Here is a 21750-nt window from a genome sequence, read left to right on the forward strand (position 1 = left end):
TTACAGCTCTTTTTTGCGTCTGAACGAAACGAACATACCGGCCAAACTTTGCTTTTGTCTTACTTTTTATATCAAATAGTTGGCCCCGTAAGGGCCGCCCACACGCAATCCAGATGCGAAGGCAGAGTTTAGTACGATTTTTGACGGGTTTAAGACCTGGGTCTTCTTTTCAAATTAGACTTCGAGTTTTCATTTTAACCCGTACAAGGGACATCCCTTGTTCCCGAATCCACCCGAATGTGGACATCCACATTCTTGGCTTGTTTCATGCACTCAACTAAGCGAAGCTAATAAACACTCAGTTTTACTCTGGCTTGTGGCGAAAAAACCCTCGTGCACAGTAGGTTAAAAGAAATCTTGACGGAGGATAATAGAGCTGTTAGGGTAGAAATGTTTAAAGGGCAATTGGCTTTGCTCCACTCTCGTTTCATGGACCATTTTATATGAGTAGTAATACAAAGATTATTAAATGCATCAGGGATTAATGTCACAGTAAGGGAAAGAGGAAGGTGGTCAAAATCATTTTCGTCTTCGCCAACATGAACGACAGAACAGGGAACATTGGTGGAGCAGATACAATGGTCAATATTGGCCACCGTATCACTATTATGAATATAATTATAATTATGAGCTTTTGGTGCTATACGGTAATCAATTGGTAACGAATCTGAAACTAAGTTGGGACGAGTAGAGGAGTAATCACAATTAAAGTCACCTATCACTAGCCACTGACACCTATGCTTTTCAATATTACATAACAGAGTTTTAAGGGATGATCAGGCATTGGAAAATGAGTGTGAGGGGAAGACAGACAGTGCTTATTCCCGCTGAGATGTTAACGTTAGTCTCCAGGAAAGATCCAAGCTTTATTCAGCCTTTTTCAAATGGCCTGGCCCCCCAATGCTATGTTAATAGCAACACTAAGATGGTCATCTGAGGGAAGAAAACATTTTGAATAATTTGTCAATCCTTAATAAAAGTTCCAAATCCAAAAGGAAATATTTTCCACAAATTTCTATTTCTTCTTCTTTATTTCTGATTTGCTTTTGATGGAGCTTCTTTACTTGCTATGCTAAGATAAAGTATAAAGATCTTCCAGAGCCATTGACGGGGCATAAGGGGGTTGAATCAGTGTTTTAGTTGCTAGGTCTAGTTTACAGAGACAGGTAACAAGCCTGTCGTCCAAACTTAAAATAACTGCATTAGTAACTGAAGGAATGTCATCAAAATAAAGGAAAATTAAACTTTAAGATCATTTGAGTGGGTAAAATTTGGTTAAATAAATGACTTGTAAATATTCAAATAAAGTTTCCTCTAGTATTAGAAGACAAACTGAACGACTTCGCCATTTCTTTGTCTTCTAGGTTTTAGAGTTAAAATCACCTAAACGATTTTTGACTTCATACCTTCACAGAAAATTTCCTAACAATAAGAATCAGTAATTAAATTCATAGCGAAAAAACTTATTCTGGCCATTGGATTATATGATATTTTGTTGACCGCTGATTTAGATTGCTCCTGACTAAGCTTTGTGTAAACGTATTTCCCATCATCTGACATATGAGCTAACGCAAAACAATTTTTGTATCAGCTAAAACCTTCAATTATATATATATATATATATATATATATATATATATATATATATATATATATATATATATATATATATGTTTTTAACTACGTAAAACTTGCGTTATATATATATATATATATATATATATATATATATATATATATATATACATATATATATATATATATATATATATATATATATATATATATATATATATATATATATATATATATATATATATATATATATATATATATATATTTATATACATATATATATATATATATATATATATATATATATATATATATATATATATATATATATATATATATATATATACATATATATAATTGAAGGTTTTAGCTCTTGTAGAATTGAGATCTAGACCAAGTGTGCCAGCCAGCACACTTGGTCTCCTTCATATGAGTCAATCAGAAGCCAAATAAATCAACTCCGTACAATATATATATATATATATATATATATATATATATATATATATATATATATATATATATATATATATATTTTATAATATATATATATACATATATATATATATATATACTAGCTGTTGAGGTGGCGCTTCGCGCCACCCCAGCACCTAGTTGGTGGGGGCGCTTCGCGCCCCCCCCCAAGCCCCCCCGCGCGCGTAAGTCTTTACGCGCCATATTAGTTACACGCCATTGTAGTTGTGTCCCTGTGTCCCACCTGTGAATATATATATATATATATATATATATATATATATATATATATATATATATATATATATATATATATATATATATATATGTATATATATATATATATCTTCTGATTGACTCATATGAAGGAGACCGAGTGGACTGGGTGGCACACTTGGTCTAGGTCTCAATTCTACAAGGGCTAAATTATGCGGAGTTTGAATTCATAGTGGTTGCATTTCTGGAAATTTTGTATTTTAGTTTTCTAGCAGGGGCCCAAAAACCACTTAGTGTGTGCCTGTCTTCAAATCGAAGACTTATCTTCTGGTCAACTTTATGGCACTGTGGGTCTCTATTTTAGGTAGTCTACTGTGCTGGAAACACGTTCAAACTTAGAAAAATCATACAAAATTTAATGACGGTCATCACACTAAATCAAAAAAGGGAAGCAGACAATACACACACCCCTCCCTCGCTTCTGACGAACATCGTTTCCTGCAGGAAAAGTAGACTCGATTCATAACTCCAGCGAATCAAAAATCGTTGTCTAGTAAACTAAATAAAATGTTTCTTAAGTAAGTTGACGATTGACTTTACGGCCTATGTTTAGTGGACTTGTACGTAGACCTATACTTAGTGATACGACTATGGCTGTATCCTGGTGACAAAAAAAACGATGCCATGGTTTTTAGTAATTTTTTGGTTGATTTAGGGACTTTTTTTGTTTAGGCAACATGAAAAATTAGTAGAAATAGTGATAAATCATTAGGGAGTGGCAACCTTGGATGCGACCCTTGAATAGTTTAGAGTAGTAATCAATAAAAAATTTATTTCATCATATACCAATTCAAAAACGAATGTTTATACAGACCGGGACACCGGGACACAAATAACGACCGGGACACAGGGAATATAAATGACGACCGGGACACAGGGACACAACTACAACGGGGACGCCGGGGGGCACAGGGGGATATATAAATGACGACGGGGAGACAGGGAATGTTCGATTAGCAATCACCATCAACAAAGCTCAAGGGCAATCATTAGAATCATGAGGTATAACTAAAAAAACTAAAAAAGGTAAAAAACTAAAAACTAAAAAAAAAAGACCAATTCAAAAACGAATGTATATACAGACCGGGACACGGGGACACAAATGACGACCGGGACACCGGGACACAAGGAATATAAATGACGACCGGGACACTCAAAGAGAAATTACAGACTGGGACACCGGGACACAGGGAATATAAATGACGACCGGGAAACAGGGACACAACTACAACAGGGACGCCGGGGGGCACAGGGGGACATATAAATGACGACGGCGACACAGGGAATGGTCGATTAGCAATCACCATCAACAAAGTTTAAGGGCAATCGTTAGAATCATGAGGTATAGATCTGAATACGGATTGTTTTCCCATGCACAATTATATGTTGCATGTTCAAGAGTCGGTAAACCTGACAATCTATTTATATGCACAGACAATGGGACAGCGAAGAATGTCGTATATTCGCAAGTTTTACGTAGTTAAAAACATATATATATATATATATATATATATATATATATATATATATATATATATATATATATATATATATATATATATATATCACAGGTGGGACACAGAGACACAACTACAATGGCGTGTAACTAATATGGCGCGTAACGACTTACGCGCGCGGGGGGGCTTGGGGGATTGTACGAAGTTGATTTATTTGGCTTCTGATTGACTCATATGAAGGAGACCAGGTGTGCTGGCTGGCACACTTGGTCTAGATCTCAATTCAACAAGAGCTAAAACCTTCAATTATACATATATATATATATATATATATATATATATATATATATATATATATATATATATATATATATATATATATATATACATATATATATATATTGTACGGAGTTGATTTATTTGGTCTCTGATTGACTCATATGAAGGAGACCAAGTGTGCTGGTGGCACACTTGTTCTAGATCTCAATTCTACAAGGGCTAAATTATGCGGAGTTTGAATTCATAATGGTTGCATTTCTGGAAATTTTGTATTTTAGTTTTCTAGCAGGGGCCCAAAAACCACTTAGTGTGTGCCTGTCTTCAAATCGAAGACTTATCTTCTGGTCAACTTTATGGCACTGCGGGTCTCTATTTTAGGTAGTCTACTGTGCCGGAAACACGTTCAAACTTAGAAAAATCATACAAAATTTCATGACGGTCATCACACTAAATCAAAAAAGAGAAGCAGACAATACACACACCCCTCCCTCGCCTCTGACGAACGTCGTTTCCTGCAGGAAAAGTAGACTCTATTATTCATAACTCCAGCGAATCAAAAATCGTTGTCTAGTAAACTAAATAAAATGTTTCTTAAGTAAGTTGACGATCGACTTTTCGGCCTATGTTTAGTGGACTTGTACGTAGACTTATAGTTAGTGATACGACTATGGCTGTATCCTGGTGACAAAAAAAAAAAAAAAAAACCATGCCATGGTTTTTAGTAATTTTCTAGTTGATTTAGGGACTTTTTTTTTGTTTAGGCAACATGAAAAATTAGTAGAAATAGTGATAAATCACTAGGGGGTGGCAACCTTGGATGCGCACCCTTGAATAGTTTAGAGTAGTCATCAATAATCAACTATTATACGGACCATGCGTTTATGTAATGAGAGCAAAATGCCCCTTGTCTAGCTCTTAGATATGTGGAGCGAAGGATAGAGCAATTTCATGTCTCTCAAACAGTTCTTGTTAACGAACTGTAAGTAAGGAGCGATCCGGCTCAATAGTAACCGAAACTCTAAAAAACGGAAATTTGATACCAATATACATATCAAAAGAATCCGGATCTTATGCTGGTTTCAAATATATAAGTTTAATCTTAACATCAAGGGTTATGAGCTTGAGAAAATTTACCTGATTTTGAAAAAAAGGGGGAAACACCCACTGAAAGTCAGAATCTTAATTAAAATCCCACCATCAGATTCAGCGTATCAAATAACCCTACTGTAGAAGTTTCAAACGCCTATCTGAAAAAATTTGAAATTTTATAGTTTTTACCCGAAGAAAGACCACGAATACGTGTTTATTTGTTGTTGTTTTTTTTTTTCGTGCTCGGCTAGTCTGTCGTATCACTACATTGCTGTTGCATTGCCTGTTATTACAAGCATTCTGTTATTTTTGTGGTGTGTTCTGTTATTCTGCAGACATTCAATCCTATTCATACAGTACGTCAATGTATAGATTCAAGTACGTAAGTGAATTTTACAAAAAAAATTAACAATGGATAAAAGACTCCTAAAGAAAAAGGCCTCATGAAGATCTGAATCAAAGTTCTGGGCCACCAACTTCACAAAATGGAAGAAGGCTTGTTACTAATGAGCACCACAAGGAAAAAATAAAAACGGAAAACTGGCAAATAAATCTAAAAGTAAAAGAAGAAAATATGACGAATTGTACTTAAAAATTAGGTTTTACTTGGGCTGGAAGCTCAGACGAGCCTAATCCACAGCGTGTTGTTTGTTCTGAAATTTTATCCAAGAAAAATTGATTTAACCAAATTGAAATTTAACCAAAGTGTTGAGAGAGCAACATTTTGGTATTGTTTCCTCGCTTCAATTAAACGCTGAAGTTGTTAATAAGTAGTTTGCAACTAGCAAAAGTTGCAAACCCGTCATCGCTGAATATGATTGTAGCCTAACAGCTGATTATTGATGACAAGTCTCCCACATGTCTTACCACTAGAACTAAATTGGTCTTACCATCAAATACACCGGAAACAAATAATAGGTAGGCTACACCAACTAGCAAAAGTTGCGAACCCCTCATTGCAGAAGATGGTTATGAGCTAACAGCCGGCTGTTGCTTAAATCTCCCCTATATGTCTCACAGTTCGTATTGGCCTATTTTTAGTTTCAGCATGTGCCTTACCATTAAAGTAGTCAACCCCTTTCAATTTTCAAACTTAATATTTCGTGAAGGAAATTTTCTATCAAAAAATGGATGACATACATTTGATCAGCTCATCAAGAGCTATCGACTGTCGTCGAGAAAAAATCTACCTGTCTTAGTTCAAAAGTTGACTTTAAAACTAACGTCATCACTTAAAAAGGAGCAAAGAATAAATTTTAATTTCTTTAGCAATGAAAGAACTTTTAAAGTTTAAGAGGCCCATTTGATACCATTTCTGTATCGGCCTATTTTTGGTTTCTGTGTGTACCTTACTAATGAAGTTCTCAACCCCTTTAAACTTTCATACTGATATATTTCATGAAGGAATTTTTCTACCAAAAAATGGATGACATATATTGATATATATTTGATCAGCTCTTGAAGAGCTATAGACTGCCGTCGCGAAAAATATATTTGTCTTAGTTCAAAAGTTGACTTTTTTGCCGTAGGCCGAGTTGCTAACGTCATCACTTAGAAAGGAATAAAGGATAAACTCTAATTTCTTTGGCAATGAGAGAACTTTTTAAGTTTAAGAGGCACATCTGATACATTTCCTTTACTGCAAATACCAAGTGCGAAAAACCAATGATAAACTCGGCTGAAATCACGAACAGAAATGGGTAGAATCAATAGATTTTTGACCCCAGACAAGAATTCTGTGAAGCTTTCAAAAATGCGAAGTCATATTCATCAATCAGGCCTAAGGTCCACACTTTCCATAAAAGCCGCAGAGGTTAGACCCTTATCACTTTCTAGAAATAAGCTGAAGTCGGGTTGCTACAAAATTAGTCATTTGATCGCGAAGACTGGTAAAAAGCTTACTATTGATGAATATCAAATCCTCCGTGCCGCAGCAGAAATTGTTTCTTGCGTGTTTGGAGACAAAGAGGCAAAAAGAATTGAAACAATTCCATTGTCAAACGATACAGTTTCAAGCAGAATTAGTCATATGGCGTATGACACAAAAAAAACTTTTCGGAGCATTTCAAGTTGGTTTTCGCTTTGGTATACAACTTGATAAAACCACGCATGTCGCTGACATTGCCCAACTATTCGGTTTTGTACATTGTGTTTTCAAGATGAAACATTTGAAGTTATTTTATTTTTTAAGATACTTAAAACTTCTACAAAAGGTGAAGATATTCTCAAATTGTTAGATTATGTTTTTCCGAAAACCAGCTCGAGTAGAATCTTGTTACTTTACTGAATCTTGTTGCTTTAAAATTCTGTGCCAGGAAATGGGGAGCCTCCATGATAGGTTATTGTTAGATATTGAGGTACGATGGCTTTCTTGGGGAAATGTTTTGTCTGTGTATTTGAACTCCACAAAAAATGACTTTTTTTTTACCGAACACAAATTCCCAGGTCTTTTCTGTACTTACTGGTTTTGATTGGCTTTTGAAGTTGGCTTATTTGAATGATATTTTTGAAAAACTCAACATCCGGAATTTATCCATGCCGGCTGTGCAGAAAATAAAAGTGATGCGATGGCAAAATGGATCAATCTCTGCGAAAAACCAATAGAAAATAACAACTGCGAGCAGTTTGAAATATTACATACATTTTTGTAAGATAATGAGAAAAACATGTGTGCTTTTACTGAACTCATGGCTCAAATGATCCAGCATTTGAATGCATTGAAGATACGCATAAGAGAGTACTTTCCATTTTTGGAGAAGCAGTTGGACTGGATGTGTGAGCCCTTTAATCCTGATGCTATTGTCATTAACCTGACTACCTTTCAAAAGGAGCAACTCGTTGGAGTCTCATGTGATATGACGCTGAAAAGTAAATATTTGACTGCTGATACTACACTGTTAGATTTTTGGATCGCTATTGGGAAGGAATACAAAGAACTGTCAAGCACTGCTGTTAAATTTATTGTAGGGTACTCCACCACTTATTGACGGGAAAAGGGTTTTTCGATTTCAACCTATCTGCAAAGTAAATGTAGAAACAAGTTAAATGTTGTAGATGATTTAAGATTGTATTTAACTAAGTTAGAACCCAATTTTGCTAAACAGTGTAAAGAGAAAAAAAAATTCATCCTTCTTATAAGTCTTTTTGAAAGTAAGTGCTTTTTATTCTTTAAATTTTGTGTGTTCGTTTTTAAGTAAAAATGCTTTAAAAAAATATATATTTTTGTTTTTACTGGCATTATGCATATTTGAGTATAAAAGGTTAAGGCTTTAAGAATTGCTTAATATTTTAGCTATCGTTTACTTAGTACCGGTAACTGAAAACGAAAAGGGATACCTAAAACCTTTCGTGTTTTAAAAGGGGTACAGTGACTAAATAAGTTTGATAACGACTGTTCTAGAGAATAAATCCTTGGGGAGGAGGACTTTCTCCGTGGAGGAGTAGCCAGATTTCCTGCCATTATTTAAAAAAGATCAGAAATTAAACAAAAAAAGCAAGTTTTTTTCAACTGAAAGTAAGAGCAACTCCTCTGCAACACCTCGCTCTTGACGCTAAAGTTTGAATCATGTCCAAATCCTTCAAGATCGACTCCTGAAACACGATGTTCGTTTAATTAGAACAATAAGAAGCTTTTTTAAAAGTACTATAAAGCTTTAGCGTAAAGAGCGAGGTGTTTTGAAGGAGTAACCCCTTCATATATGTAAGGATTTCTGTCCGTTTTAAGTTTTAATGCTGCTTCTTACTTTCAGTTGAAAAAACTTGTTTTTTTATATTGAATCTCTGACTAAAGCTTGGTTTTCAAAATATTCAAATATCACTTCCGTAACATTTATGCTTAATAATGCAAATCTAAATCGTAATGTCTAAAATACACTACGATATTTTAGAATATTAAGCAATTTCAAATTGTTGACGCGATTTGCGTTTGCGTTGACTATGTTTGCGTAAACAAACGTAGAAAATAGCACATTCAGTAACAGCACGTAGAATGAAAGTTGCAGTCTACTCTGAAAGACGTTTTCTATAGGCAAATTGATTGTTAGTTGAATGTAGAAAAGATTCCTGTCGAAAAAATAACTGATGCTCTAGCAGTTTTGATGTTGTTGACGTCAATGACACTGCTTAAAAATTATCGGCACTACCAGATTCACGCATACTGTTTTTTTCTGACTAGGAACCAGATTAACCGCCGTTAAAAAATCAGGAAGTAATCCATGACTTGATCCTAGTAAAAATACTACCAAAAAATAATTACTGCGCCATTTATTAAATGTTTGAAGATATACTATCAGATCAACTAGCTGATTCGGAGTGAAATTTTCAAGTAGCAAGCAAAATGTCTTTAGTGGAAATTTTAGTGCAATTAGGTTGCTCACATATCTGTAGTACAGACCAATTGACTGAGGTGAGGAATTCCCCTCAACTACCGGAGGGAGGGGTCTGCTTTTAAAGTTTTAAGCAGAAAATTTTCAACCAGAATTTTTATTAGAACAATTCGCTGCAAGCTCATTGCCACGTATCATTGATTGTTGGAACTGTACCCACCTGAGTGCAGTCAGGAACCGGGATTTCTAAAGATAAGCGTAAGATCCAAAAAACACCATTACCATATCCCTCACGGAGCCACTGGAAGGACAAATATTGCGTCGCACGTGTCTTTTGCAAAGCTTATATTTAGGGGAAAAAACAACTATCTTCCGATTTTTTGCTTATCTTCTTCTGGGAAAAGATGGGCATGACTCATGAGACTGCTTACTCTGTCGCTCACCTAGGAAGTATTTGGGAGGATAGGATATGAAGAGTGTCGAAACTTAGATTTTTCAAGCCTGCAACCATGAGTTTTTCAAAGTTCAGAGCAGCATCATGTCACACTTGATACTGAAGAAAGACGAACGGATGTTCCATTTGAGTGGAACTGTTTAAGGATAATTTTAGGAACAAAGCTTGCTGATGATGATGTCAAATACAACTCCTTATGACCGACGTGGTTTGAGTCCACTTGGCATGTCGGTTATGAAAGAAGTGGGTAGCTGTTTTCAACATTTCCTCACATTGCATTGAAAAGTCTATAATGTTTCCACCGATTAGTTAGGAATAAAACTGTATGACGTATAGTGTTAGCGAATTTTATGAGATGGCCAAAGAAGAAGCTTTAACAACTGAGGTGAAAAGGTAGTGTCTGAAAGTCTCTTGCTAGCAAATGGATTAACTTTTTGAACAGGAGGGGGGGGGGGGTAATTTGCCATGGGGCAGGTGGGAGGACAGTTTCCCCCCAGCTGAAATTTAGTTGCTTCAAAATCTTGTCAAAACTAATATAAACTCACATATCAGGAATCCAGAGAAACGGATTTCAAAAAATTAGGTATAACTTCTCCTTCTATCCCCCAAGGATTTCAATGAAATTATGCCACTGGTTGTGAAGAGTTTTAGTCATAGTAGTAGTTTTTCTCTTTATTTTCAAATACAAACTGATTAGTCTAATTCTTTGCTTCTATTGTCAGATATCCTCTCTTGACGAAACTACTTTTATGCTATTTGCTCCAAATCAAACAGCAATGACAGAAGGAAAAGAGCTCATTGATAAGTTCTTGGAAGAAGAAAAAGAGCCTGAACTTGTTTTTGGTGCCATCTATAAAGCGAAAATTGTTGAAATCAGAGAAACTGGAGTGATGGTTACATTATATCCAAACATGGTCCCAGCTTTATTACACAATACACAACTAGACACAAGAAAGGTAAGCGAAAAAACCGTGATTTAGGGGCACAACCATTTGAGCACTCTTACGAAGAATAGTGAGTCCCTTTACCCCTTCCCTACGCCAGTCCAAAGGTGGCCTCCAAAAAACTAATAAGGAAAGCTGCTAGAATACAGAAAATTTGGCTGCTTGGGTCTTGAAAATGCGTTCCTTTTAGGATCGAACCCCTCTAAAATTTTCAAACCCGCCCATCCTTGTCTGTGTGTTTATGGCTATTGAAAGCTTAAGCCTGATCAAGGGCGTCTCTGCCTCCCCCCCCCAGGTTAGAATTCAAGGTCCGGATGGCCCCTTCCCCCAAAAAAACATTCAACATAATCCGTTGAGCCGTTTCCAAGATTAATTTTAAAAGAAAAACTTCCGTTAAAGAAGTTTTTCAAAGAAAAGTAAAGGCTATATTAAACTTAAGATCAGCATATACAAATACCTGTTGAAATTCAAACTAGAAACGACAAGCAATTATTATTAAAGAATAAATGAAACCCGAAACGAACAGAAATTAAATAAGCAAGCATAGCAAAAAACATATAACAAGTACTAATATAAATGAATAAATTACAAGAAATTACTATCAAAGAATAAATGAACCCCAAAACGAACAAAAATTAAATAAACAATCATGGCAAACAAACTTACAATAGGTACTAATATTAACGTATAAATAAACCTTAAGACGAGTGAAACTGAAATTGAATATGCAAATCATGTTAGAAACGAACAAAAATCACTACATACATTTTTGAGTTTTGCCTCTTTTTCTCACTGTAAAAGTTTAAAACCTCTTGTATCATTGGCGGTTTGCTGAAAACGAATTTAATTAAAAGTATTTTCTTTTTTCAAAGGTTATTTGACCTTCTAGTAGTGGCTATGTTTGTTTAATTTGATTTGTTGTTTTGTGAATTGATCAATGAAGGAATCTCATCTGTTTCTCTTTCGGACTTATTACAATACTGAAAACAAACATAGAAATTCTATTAAAATTTAACAGGAAGATTTATTTTTCCATTGATATCAACACCTATTGTATGTTTGTTTGCTATGATTGTTTCTTTAAAATGAATTGCTGAAAGCGAATTATATTACAAACAATTTCTTTTTTACTTGTTACAACATTTTAAATTTAATTTATCGGCTCTGATTCTACGTCGTTGGATTCAGCTTAGGGCGAGTTGTCTTCCAATCCAGAACAGGCAAAAAATGTTTGCCAAAAAAAAGATGATAGACGGTATGTTTGTCCCCTTTTTAAAGATGAGGATGATGACTTGGATCATTTTCTCCAGAAATGCCCGGTGCTCTTGGATCTACAGGAAATTTATTTGCATGGGATTGATTTTATGCTTCCGGGCATTCTGCAAAATAGTAGCCTAACCACAATATTTTGAGTGGGAGTGTATATAGATAAATCCTTAATAAGAAGAAAAAGTTGTATATTATGAGAAGAGAAATCACCAATGCAACAGCACAAACACATATAAAAAGGAGACAGAAGGAGAAAAGGAAGACTGTTTTCCTAAATTAGTGATTAATATAGACCAGCACTTGAATGAGGCCTTAACCCTACTCATCCATACAATCACATAGGTCAAACAGCATAGCCATACACAATCAACCATAAAGAATAATCCATGGACAGGCAGTCATGTCGTCAATAAGTATAAGTCGTCATTTATCAAACAATAGAAACAATAAAGACAAATAATTCAGAGGCAACAACCCAACACAAGGGGATTAATTTCTTTTGTTGTTAGATTTGGCATTTTCGCGTTGTATTCTGTTTTTGTGCGTATTTGTAATTCGTACTGTAGTTTAATTTCCTTGCTTGTTTGTTATTTATTCATATTTTTGCGTGTATATGGCCCATGGGCTTTTGAAATACACTTATATATCTATCTATCATTGAAAATAAACATAAAAATTAGAGTAGAGTTCAATTTTGAAGCGATGAGCTTTCAGCAACTAATATCATAACGTATCAAATATTCAGTTTAATTTTAACGTATCAAATATTCAGTTTAACTTTACCAGTTCTTTCCCAGACTATTCAAGACAAATATAATTTCACTACAAACAAAAGTTTGGATACTGCCTCCTTCCTTAGCTGTAAAAGTCTAAAGCCTGCTCCGTCATTGGTGCTTCACTGAAAACGAATTATATTACAAATATTTTTTTTTCCAGTTATTACAGCATTGAAACTGAAAATGGAAATTACAGCGTAATAAAATCTTGAACTGATTATCTTTCAACAATTGACATCATTGTATACCAAATATTTAGTTTGATTTTATTTGTAATTTCCAAGACTGTTTAAGACACATATAGTCAAACAGTTCGTGGTAACGAACTGTAGTAAGGAGCAACCCGGCTCAATAGTAACCAAAACTCTAAAAAATGGAATTTTGATACCAATACCTACATCAAAAGAATCGCATTTTAATGCTGATTTTAAATATATGAGTTTCATCAAGTTTAGTCTTACCCATCAAAAGTTACGAGCCTGAGAAAATTTGCGTTATTTTAGAAAATAGGGGGAAACGTCTATCTACAAAAATGTGGAATTTTGTATTTTTTGCCAGAAGGCAGATCACGGATGCGTGTTTATTTGTTTATTTGTTTTTTTCCCCCAGGGGTGATCGTATCGACCCAGTTGTCCTAAAATGTTGCAAGAGGGCTCAGTCTAACGGAAATGAAAAGTTCTAGTGCCCTTTTTAAGTGACCAAAAAAATTGGAGGGCACCTAGGCCCCCTCCCACGCTAATTATTTTACCAAAGTCAACGGATCAAAATTCTGAGATAGCCATTTTATTCAGCGTAGTCGAAAAACCTTATAACTATGTCTTTGGGAACGACTTACTCCCCCACAGTCCCCATGGGAGGGGCAACAAGTTACAAACCTTGACCAATGCTTACATATAGTAATGGTTATTGGGAAGTGTACAGGCGTTTTCAGGAGGATTTTTTTGGTTGGGGGAGGGGTTGAGAAGAGGGGGATATGCTGGGGGAACTTTCCATCGATAATTTGTCATGGGGGAAGAAAATCCCCATGAAGGGAGCGCAGGATTTACTAGCATTATTTAAAAAAAAAATGAAAAAATAAATATGAAAAAGTTATTTCAGCTGGAAGTAAGGAACAGCATTAAAACTTAAAACAAACAGAAATTATTACCCATTTGAGGGGCTCACCTCCTCCTAATACCTCGCTCTTTATGCTAAAGTATTTTTAGTAATTTCAACTATTTATTCTACGGCTTTTGTGATTCTGGGGCCATTCTTAATGAATTAAAATTTATTAATGGGATAAAATTTAAGCTTTAGTGTAAAGAGCGAGGATCTGACAAGGGGGCGAACCCCCTCGTATATGCAATAAAAATCTGAGAATACAAACGTTCTTTACGTAAGTTAATTTATAAGTTACGTAAATCTTTTACTAATAAAAATATTCGTAAAAAATTAAAAGTTCTAGTTGCCTTTTTAATTAACCAAAAAATCGGAGGGCAACTAGGCTTCCTCCCCTGCTTTTTTTTTCTCAAAATCATTCGATCAAAATTATGAGAAAGCCATTTAGCCAAAAAAAAACAAAAAAAAACACAAATGCAAATTTCGTTTTAATTATTCCTCTGCGGAGAGCTAAAATCAAAACATGCATTGATTCAAAAACGTTCAGAAATTAAATAGAAAAAATAAGTTTTTTTAACTGAAAGTAAGGAGCGACATTAAAACTTAAAACGAACAGAAATTACTTCGTATATGAAAGAGGCTGCTTCCTCATCAACGCCCCGCCCTTTACGCTAAAGTTTTTTACTGTTTTAAAAAGAAGAATTGAGAGACAGAGTCAAACTTTAGCGTAAAGAGCGGGGCGTTGAAGAGGAAGCAGCCTCTTTCATATACGAAGTAATTTCTGTTCGTTTTAAGTTTTAATGTCGCTCCTTACTTTTAGTTAAAAAAACTTGTTTTTTTTATTTAATTTTCTATAAAGCGCCAATGACGCAGTAGGTTTTAGACTTTTACAGTTAGAGATAGAGGTAAAACCCAAAGTCTTGTTTGTAGTAATTTTTGTTCGTTTCAAGCTTGATTTATATATTAAGTTCGAGTTTCCCTTGTTTTAAGATTTGTTTATTCATTTATATTACTATTTACTGTATGTTTGTTTGCTATGATTGTTTATTTAGTTTCCTTTGGTTTTGGTCTCATTGTTTCTTTGATAGTAATTTCTTGTAATTTATTCATTTAAATTAGTACTTGTATAGTTTTTTGCTATGATTGCTTATGTAATTTCTGTTCGTTTGGGGTTTCATTTGTTCTTTAATAGTAATTTCTTGTCGTTTCTAGTTTGAATTTTACTAAGGTATTAGTATCTGCTGATCTCAAGTTAATATGGCCTTTACTTTTCTTTGAAAAACTCCTGATTTCGGAAAGTTTTCTTTTAAATTGATTTTTGTTCGTTTTTTATTGCAAAAAGTTTAAAGTTTTTCTTTTCAACATTAAAATTTCCTCAAAGTATCAAAACTATTATTAAAGTACCAGAGTATCGAAGTAAAGAAAGTGTCTAAGTAAACAAGATATCAAAACAAAATATCAGAGTAACAATAAGCAAGTTCCGTAACTCAGAGCAATTTCTCTGGGGCTGGGAGGGGGCTTCAAACTCGGAAACATATTTATTTGGCCTTTGAGCTATTTTGAATAAAATGGCTATCTCAAAATTTTGACCTGATACCCTTTGGGAAAATGAGGTGTGGGCTAATTGCCCGTTGATCACTTTTGAATCTTAAAGAAAGAACTAAAAGTTTCAATTGCCGATCAAATGAGCACCCTCCAAAGTTAATGCAACCACTTCTTCCACAGGAAAACTTATACTCTAATAATGTACAATTTACACAAGTTTCAAACCTTTGCCTGGATGGAGAATTTCTCAGCCTCTAAGTTACAATAATTTGAATTTAGGACTATTTTTGAGCAAAATGGCTATTTCGAAATTTTTCTAAGATGCAAATATGTTCTGAGACCATACTAGCTACACTGCATTCGGGGGGGGGGGGGGGGGAAGACTTGTTACTTATTGATCTTTTTGATTCTTGAAAAGGGTACAATAAATTTTCATTTCAGATTGAATGAACTTCCTCCAAAGTTTGTACGACTGCGCCTTCCATAAAAGCTTTATATGTTAACGGTAGGCTGCTAGTATAACTTACAGCTTTGTCCCCCAGGGCTTGGGGGATGGGGGGCTTGTTCAAACCCTTAACCACAGTTATCGGCCAACTCAAAATTTTGATTGAAAGCATTTAGAAAAAAAGGTGGGAAAAAGGTTGCCTACCGTCTGATTACTCTTGATTTTTTAAAATGGAGCTAGAACTTTCGATTTAAATCAAATCGGGCTTTTCCGAAGTCTAAACGAAAAGACTTCGGCTTTCCTGAAGTCTTCGATAAAAACCTTATATATGAACAATAGGCAGCTTGCTCAACTTACACCCCTTGCCCTGTGGGCAGTGGGAGGTTTTGTCAATCCCCGAGGAATAATTATTTTAATTTATTTATCTCTTGACTATTTTGGACATAATAGCCATCTCAAAATTTTGAATGGATGCGTATTGGGGGAAAGAGGGTCATCTTGATGCCCTCCAGTCACATTTGACTCTTAAAAAGGACACTAGAAATTATTATCTGTAATTGAATGAGCCCCCTCCGAAATTTATAACACCACCCCTTACATATGAAGTACCTCTGGAGAAAAAAATTGGAGCCTTATGGGCTTGGAGGAGGTGGTTGGGGGAGGCTAGTTGCCACTGCATCACTTTTGACTCTTAAAAAGGAAACAAGAACTTTCAATTTATAATTATTTGGTCCCCTTCGAAGTTTATACAACCACCTTTTCCGTAAAAACTTTATATAACCTCGGGGTATAAGTTACAACCCTTCCTTTGGGTTTCAGGAGGGGGGTATGTGGACCCAAAGGTTTTGTCATTTGATTGTTGGAATATTTCAAACAAAATGGTTATCTCCAAATTTTGATCGGATGCATTTGGGGAAAAGAGGGGAGGGGGGTATATATGCCTGCCGATCACTTTTGATGACTCTTAAAAAGGTAAATGGAAATGAGTCATTTTCCAATAAAATGCGCCACCTCTGATGTTTATACGACTTCCCCTAATAAAAACCTTATATGCACCCGGGGCATGTCGTACAACACTTCTCCCGAGCTCTGGGGGGCTGTGTTGACATCTGAGGTTTCGTTATTTGATCTTTAAGCTATTGTGAACAAAATGGCTTGCTCAAAAATTTGATCAAATGCATTTGGGGAAAAAAGGGGCCATTGGGGAGAGTCCCCTCCGATCCCTTTTGACTCTTAAAAAGGATGCTAGAATTCCGATTTACAATTGAATGAGCCCCCTCCGAAGTTTATAATACCATCCCTTCCATAAAAGCCTTATATGCTTCTGGGATATAATTTACAACACTTGTCCCCAGGTTTCGGTGGGCTGTGTTGTCCCTGGAGTCTTTGTTTATTTATTTAAGAATTAACGACGCTTCTTGACTACTAAGGTCCCTGCGTCGGCCCTGCAGTGCATTCCTGCAGCGTGATTCGATCTCTGGGTCCCGTATTACCAAGCTAAGGTCAAATACACTGCGCCACCACAGGACAAAAAATCTGGAGTCTTTGTTATGCGATCTTTGGTCCATTTTGAACAAAATGCCTATATAAGAAATTCAATCGGACACATTGGGGAAAAGAGGGCTGGTGGGGAGAGGAGGGCTAGTTGCAATTGGATTGCTTTTAAACCTTAAAAAGGAAATTGAAACTTCAATTTCTAATCATTTGAGTCCCCTCCGAGGCTTTTACAACCACTTCTTCCATAAAACCTTTATATGCCCCCAGGGCATAAGTTAAAACCCTTCCCGGTCTCAAGGGGGGGGGGGTGTTTTGACCCCGAAGTTTTGTTATCTGATCGCTGGACTATTTCAGACAAACTGGCAATCTCGAAATTTTGATTGGACGCATTTGAGGGTTTGTGTGTGGGTGCCGGATAGATACCCTCTTTTTTTACTCCTAAATAGGTAACTAGAGCTTTCAATTTCCAATCAAATGAGCCACCTCCAAAGTTTATATGACGTACCCTTGTATAAAAACCTTTAATGGCCTCGGGACACAACTTAAAATACTTGCCGCGGGCTCTGGGGTTTGTGTCGACTCTGGAGTTTTACTTATCTGATTTTTGAACTTTTTTTTAACAAAATGGCTATTTCAAAATTTTTATCGGACGGGTTTGGGGGAAAGGGGTGGGGGGAATTGCTGCCCTTCTGTCTCTTTTGGCTCTTCAAAAGCGAACTAGAACTTTCAATTTCTAATCAAAAGAGCCCTCTCTAATGATTGTACGAGCATTCATTCTATAAGGACCATATATGCCCCTAGGGCGTAACTTATAACGCCTGTTCCCGGGTCTTGGGGGGTTGTGCCGAACCCGGAGTCTTTATTATCTATTGTTTGGACTATTTTTAACAAAATGATTATCTAAAAATTTTTATCGGATGGGCTTAGGGAACATAGAGCGTGGGGGGGCTATTTGCCCTCTGATCTCTTTCGACTCTTAAAAAGTGAACTAGAACTTTCAGTTTCTAAGCAAATGAACCATTTCTGAATGTTATACGATCACCCCTTATGTATGAACCATATATGCCCCCATGGCATTACTTACAACGCCTGCCCACGGGTCCTGGGGATTTTGTCGACCCTGGAGTTGTTTTATCCGATGTTTGGATTACTTTTAGCAAAATGGTTATCTCAAATTTTTTATCGACTGGGTTTAGGGAACAAGGGGCTAAGGGGGGGGGGACTAGTTGCCCTCTGATCACATTTGATTCTGAAAGAAAGTTAACTAGAAATTTCGATTTCTGATCAAATGAGCCCTCTCTGAAGTTTATACGAACATTCCTTATTTAAGAACCATATATGCCCCCTGGGCATAACTTACAACCCCGGACCCTAGGGGAATATGTCGACCCCGGAGTTTATTTTTATATGGTCTTTGAGCTATTTTTAATCAAATGGCAATCTCAAAATTTTATCGGATGTATTTAGGGAAAAAGTGCTTCTGGGGTTAGTTGCCCTTTGATCACTTTTAACTCGTAGAAAGATCACTAGAACTTCGGATTTCCAATCAAATGAGCTCCCTGAAGTTTATACGACGATCTCTTTCATATGAAGTACCTCTGGAAGAAAAACAACTTTGAAGCCGCATGGCCTTTACTATAGGTAACGATATAGCGTTGCCTCTGATATTGCAGATAAGCTAGTTTGATGATCTAGTAACTATAGTCCCACAGTGGCTTTTCATCCATCTCACTACTTAACCGTAAACAGATTATAAGTCCCATAATGGCTTATAGTGCAAAAGTGTTTAGGTTGATTTCGCACAAAACATATGTAACCCTCGACCGCCCCACAATAAAATTTGAAGTTCTCTTGCATCAACCTCTCTTCCTCCCCCTCACCATTACTCAAAAGTACCTTGAAGTTTCAGCTCGATCTTCCAAATTATTCCCGAAATATTGTGAATGATCAAAAAAATCAGGGGGCAGGTGCGTAACTTGAAGGTTTAAGGGGTTGTAACCCTTCTCCTGTTTTTGGTAAATATTGTTCGTTTTGAGTTTGACTTGGTTATTCATTTTAGTTTCTATTCATTTTTGGATTTATTTATTCCTCTAATGTAATAGCTGTTGTATTAATTTTTTTGTGTAATTATTTACTTTAATTTTCGTTCCTTTTAGGATTCATTTATTTTTACCTTTACTTTTCTTTGGAAAACTTCTTTCTTTGATTCAAGATCATTGATTTTTGAATAGAGTACAAGTCCCACCTGATTTCTGGATTGAAGTGTTAAAAAAACGCTCAAAAAAATAATTTAAGAACAGATTGAACTGTCTTTTTCAAGATGGAAAATATTTTCAAAAATAATATTTTTTCTTTTCTTATTGAATCTTTTATGGAATAAATTCGTGTTTTCAAATTTTCTGGTCGTTTTCCTCATTGCTCGTAAATATGTATTTATAATTGCTGATACTATTTACAGGATCTGGGGCGCATTCCACACACGATTTTCCCCCAATGATAATTAGGTGAAACTGAAAATATTTGGCCATAAAACATTTAAGCACTTCCTCCTAAAGGCCAAATTTTTGTGCATCTGTGATTTTAAGCTAGAAAAAGTCAATACTAATTCTTAAAAATAAATGGAAGCATTTTTTTTTAAAAAGAAAAGAAAATTTTTAATAATTGGCTCAATTTCTGTTCAATTGCAATTACCAGTGATGAAAAAAAAATTGCTTTGTTTCCCATGATTCATATTAACGTATTGTTTTATCCTCCCATGATCATTGTCACTGCTTTTTGGGATATTAATTGTCGATGCGTGTGTCGAAAACTTCTTCGTTACTTAACGGAACTTCAGCTTCAATGAGGGATCTCAGAATAAATTATTCCTAAAATTGGCAATAAGGGCTCTATCACAATGGAGTTTTTAGTGTTTTTTGTCATTACTCACCTTTTTGGACTCGGGAATCTTCTGATTTCTTCACTTCTTACACATTTAAACAGGAATCGCCTTATCCAATAGCCTCTTATCGGAATTAATGACGCGTAAAGAAAAGGGTATATACTGAAAAGAAATTCAGCGCTTCTATTAAGCACTGAATTTTAATTTTTTTTATGATATGATATATTGTGGTAGGATAACTCATTTGAGAAGATTTCATCACTAATTACTTCAATTCACATTAACTTTTTTCATTTACTTAGATTTATTATTGGATTTGTATTTAAGATAAATTCATAAAATGACTTTTGTCCAAGTAATAAGCGTGTAAGTAATACGTTTATGGTGAAATTAATTATCTAAAACTGTTTCTTAACTTCCTGGAAAATTTTAGTTTTTGTGGAGAGACTTTTTCAAAATTCTGTGTCATATATTTTGAACACTTTGTGTAGAACCAATCCAGGGGGTACCGGTTCTGACCCCCCCTCCCCCCGAAATGCTTGTTCGACTCAAAAAAAAAACAAAATACATATAAATGAATTTTTGCGTTTTGTAAGTTATTGTTTTTTAGAACCCCCTTCCCCTAAGAGAAATAACTCCCCCTCTCTGAACAAAAATCCTAGGTATGCCCTTGTGCAGAACATTTCCTTTTGAATATAGTGCTTCATGAGAAAGTGAAAGTAGGAATCAACGTCAAAATCATGGCTTAAGAAATTTTGTTTTCACAATCACCATCAGGATGAATGCATTGAATGTAACCGATAGAAAATAGGCCTTTAAAAAAGAGACCTGCCCTTGCGACATAGCTGCGATTAGATCTCGGAGGTAATTTGCTAACGTTTACTTTTACTTAATTTATTTCTAGGTTCATCATCCAAGTGCTTTGGGTCTTGATGCCGGAAAAGAAATAACTGTCAAATATTTTGGACGAGATCCTGTTTCGGGGAAAATGAGACTATCTAGAAAAGTGCTTCTCGGTACAGCTTCACCTGTTGCCAAATCTTTAAATAACGGTGAAAATACAAGAAAGAGCTCTTAGAAATAAATTATTTTGTGTAAAAAATAAATAAATTTGTATCAAAATAAATTTACACAAACAATACAAATGGTACTGCATGTATACTGCTCTCTCTCTCTCTCTCTCTCTCTCTCTCTCTCTCTCTTTTGTAGATGGACAAATTTATCGCAAAATCAATTTACCGGCTCATTCATCACAAAGCCCTGAAGGTGACTTTGAACCACCTTCATATGGCCAAATATACTTTTTAGACTTCGATGAAGCTGCTGAAGAATACCTTGCGCATCCTTTAAATTATGGGATCTCGCA

General features: G+C 35.4%; 1 protein-coding gene across 2 annotated transcripts in view; it reads left to right on the forward strand.

Annotated features, from left to right (window-relative positions):
• Positions 1–21540, forward strand: part of LOC136029319 (polyribonucleotide nucleotidyltransferase 1, mitochondrial-like) — a 67801-nt gene extending 46261 nt beyond the window's left edge. Inside the window, exons 9-10 of one of the 2 annotated variants that reach the window (XM_065707587.1) lie at positions 10652–10885; positions 21289–21540. In XM_065707587.1, the coding sequence (XP_065563659.1) occupies positions 10652–10885; positions 21289–21462 (408 nt within the window). In that variant the 3' untranslated portion in view covers positions 21463–21540. The remainder of the gene's footprint in view (positions 1–10651; positions 10886–21288) is intronic. The other variant, XM_065707588.1, reaches the window with a different exon arrangement.
• The last annotated feature ends 210 nt before the right edge of the window (positions 21541–21750 follow it).

Source organism: Artemia franciscana, chromosome 7 (assembly GCF_032884065.1).
Source record: "Artemia franciscana chromosome 7, ASM3288406v1, whole genome shotgun sequence".
Lineage (NCBI taxonomy): Eukaryota > Metazoa > Arthropoda > Branchiopoda > Anostraca > Artemiidae > Artemia > Artemia franciscana.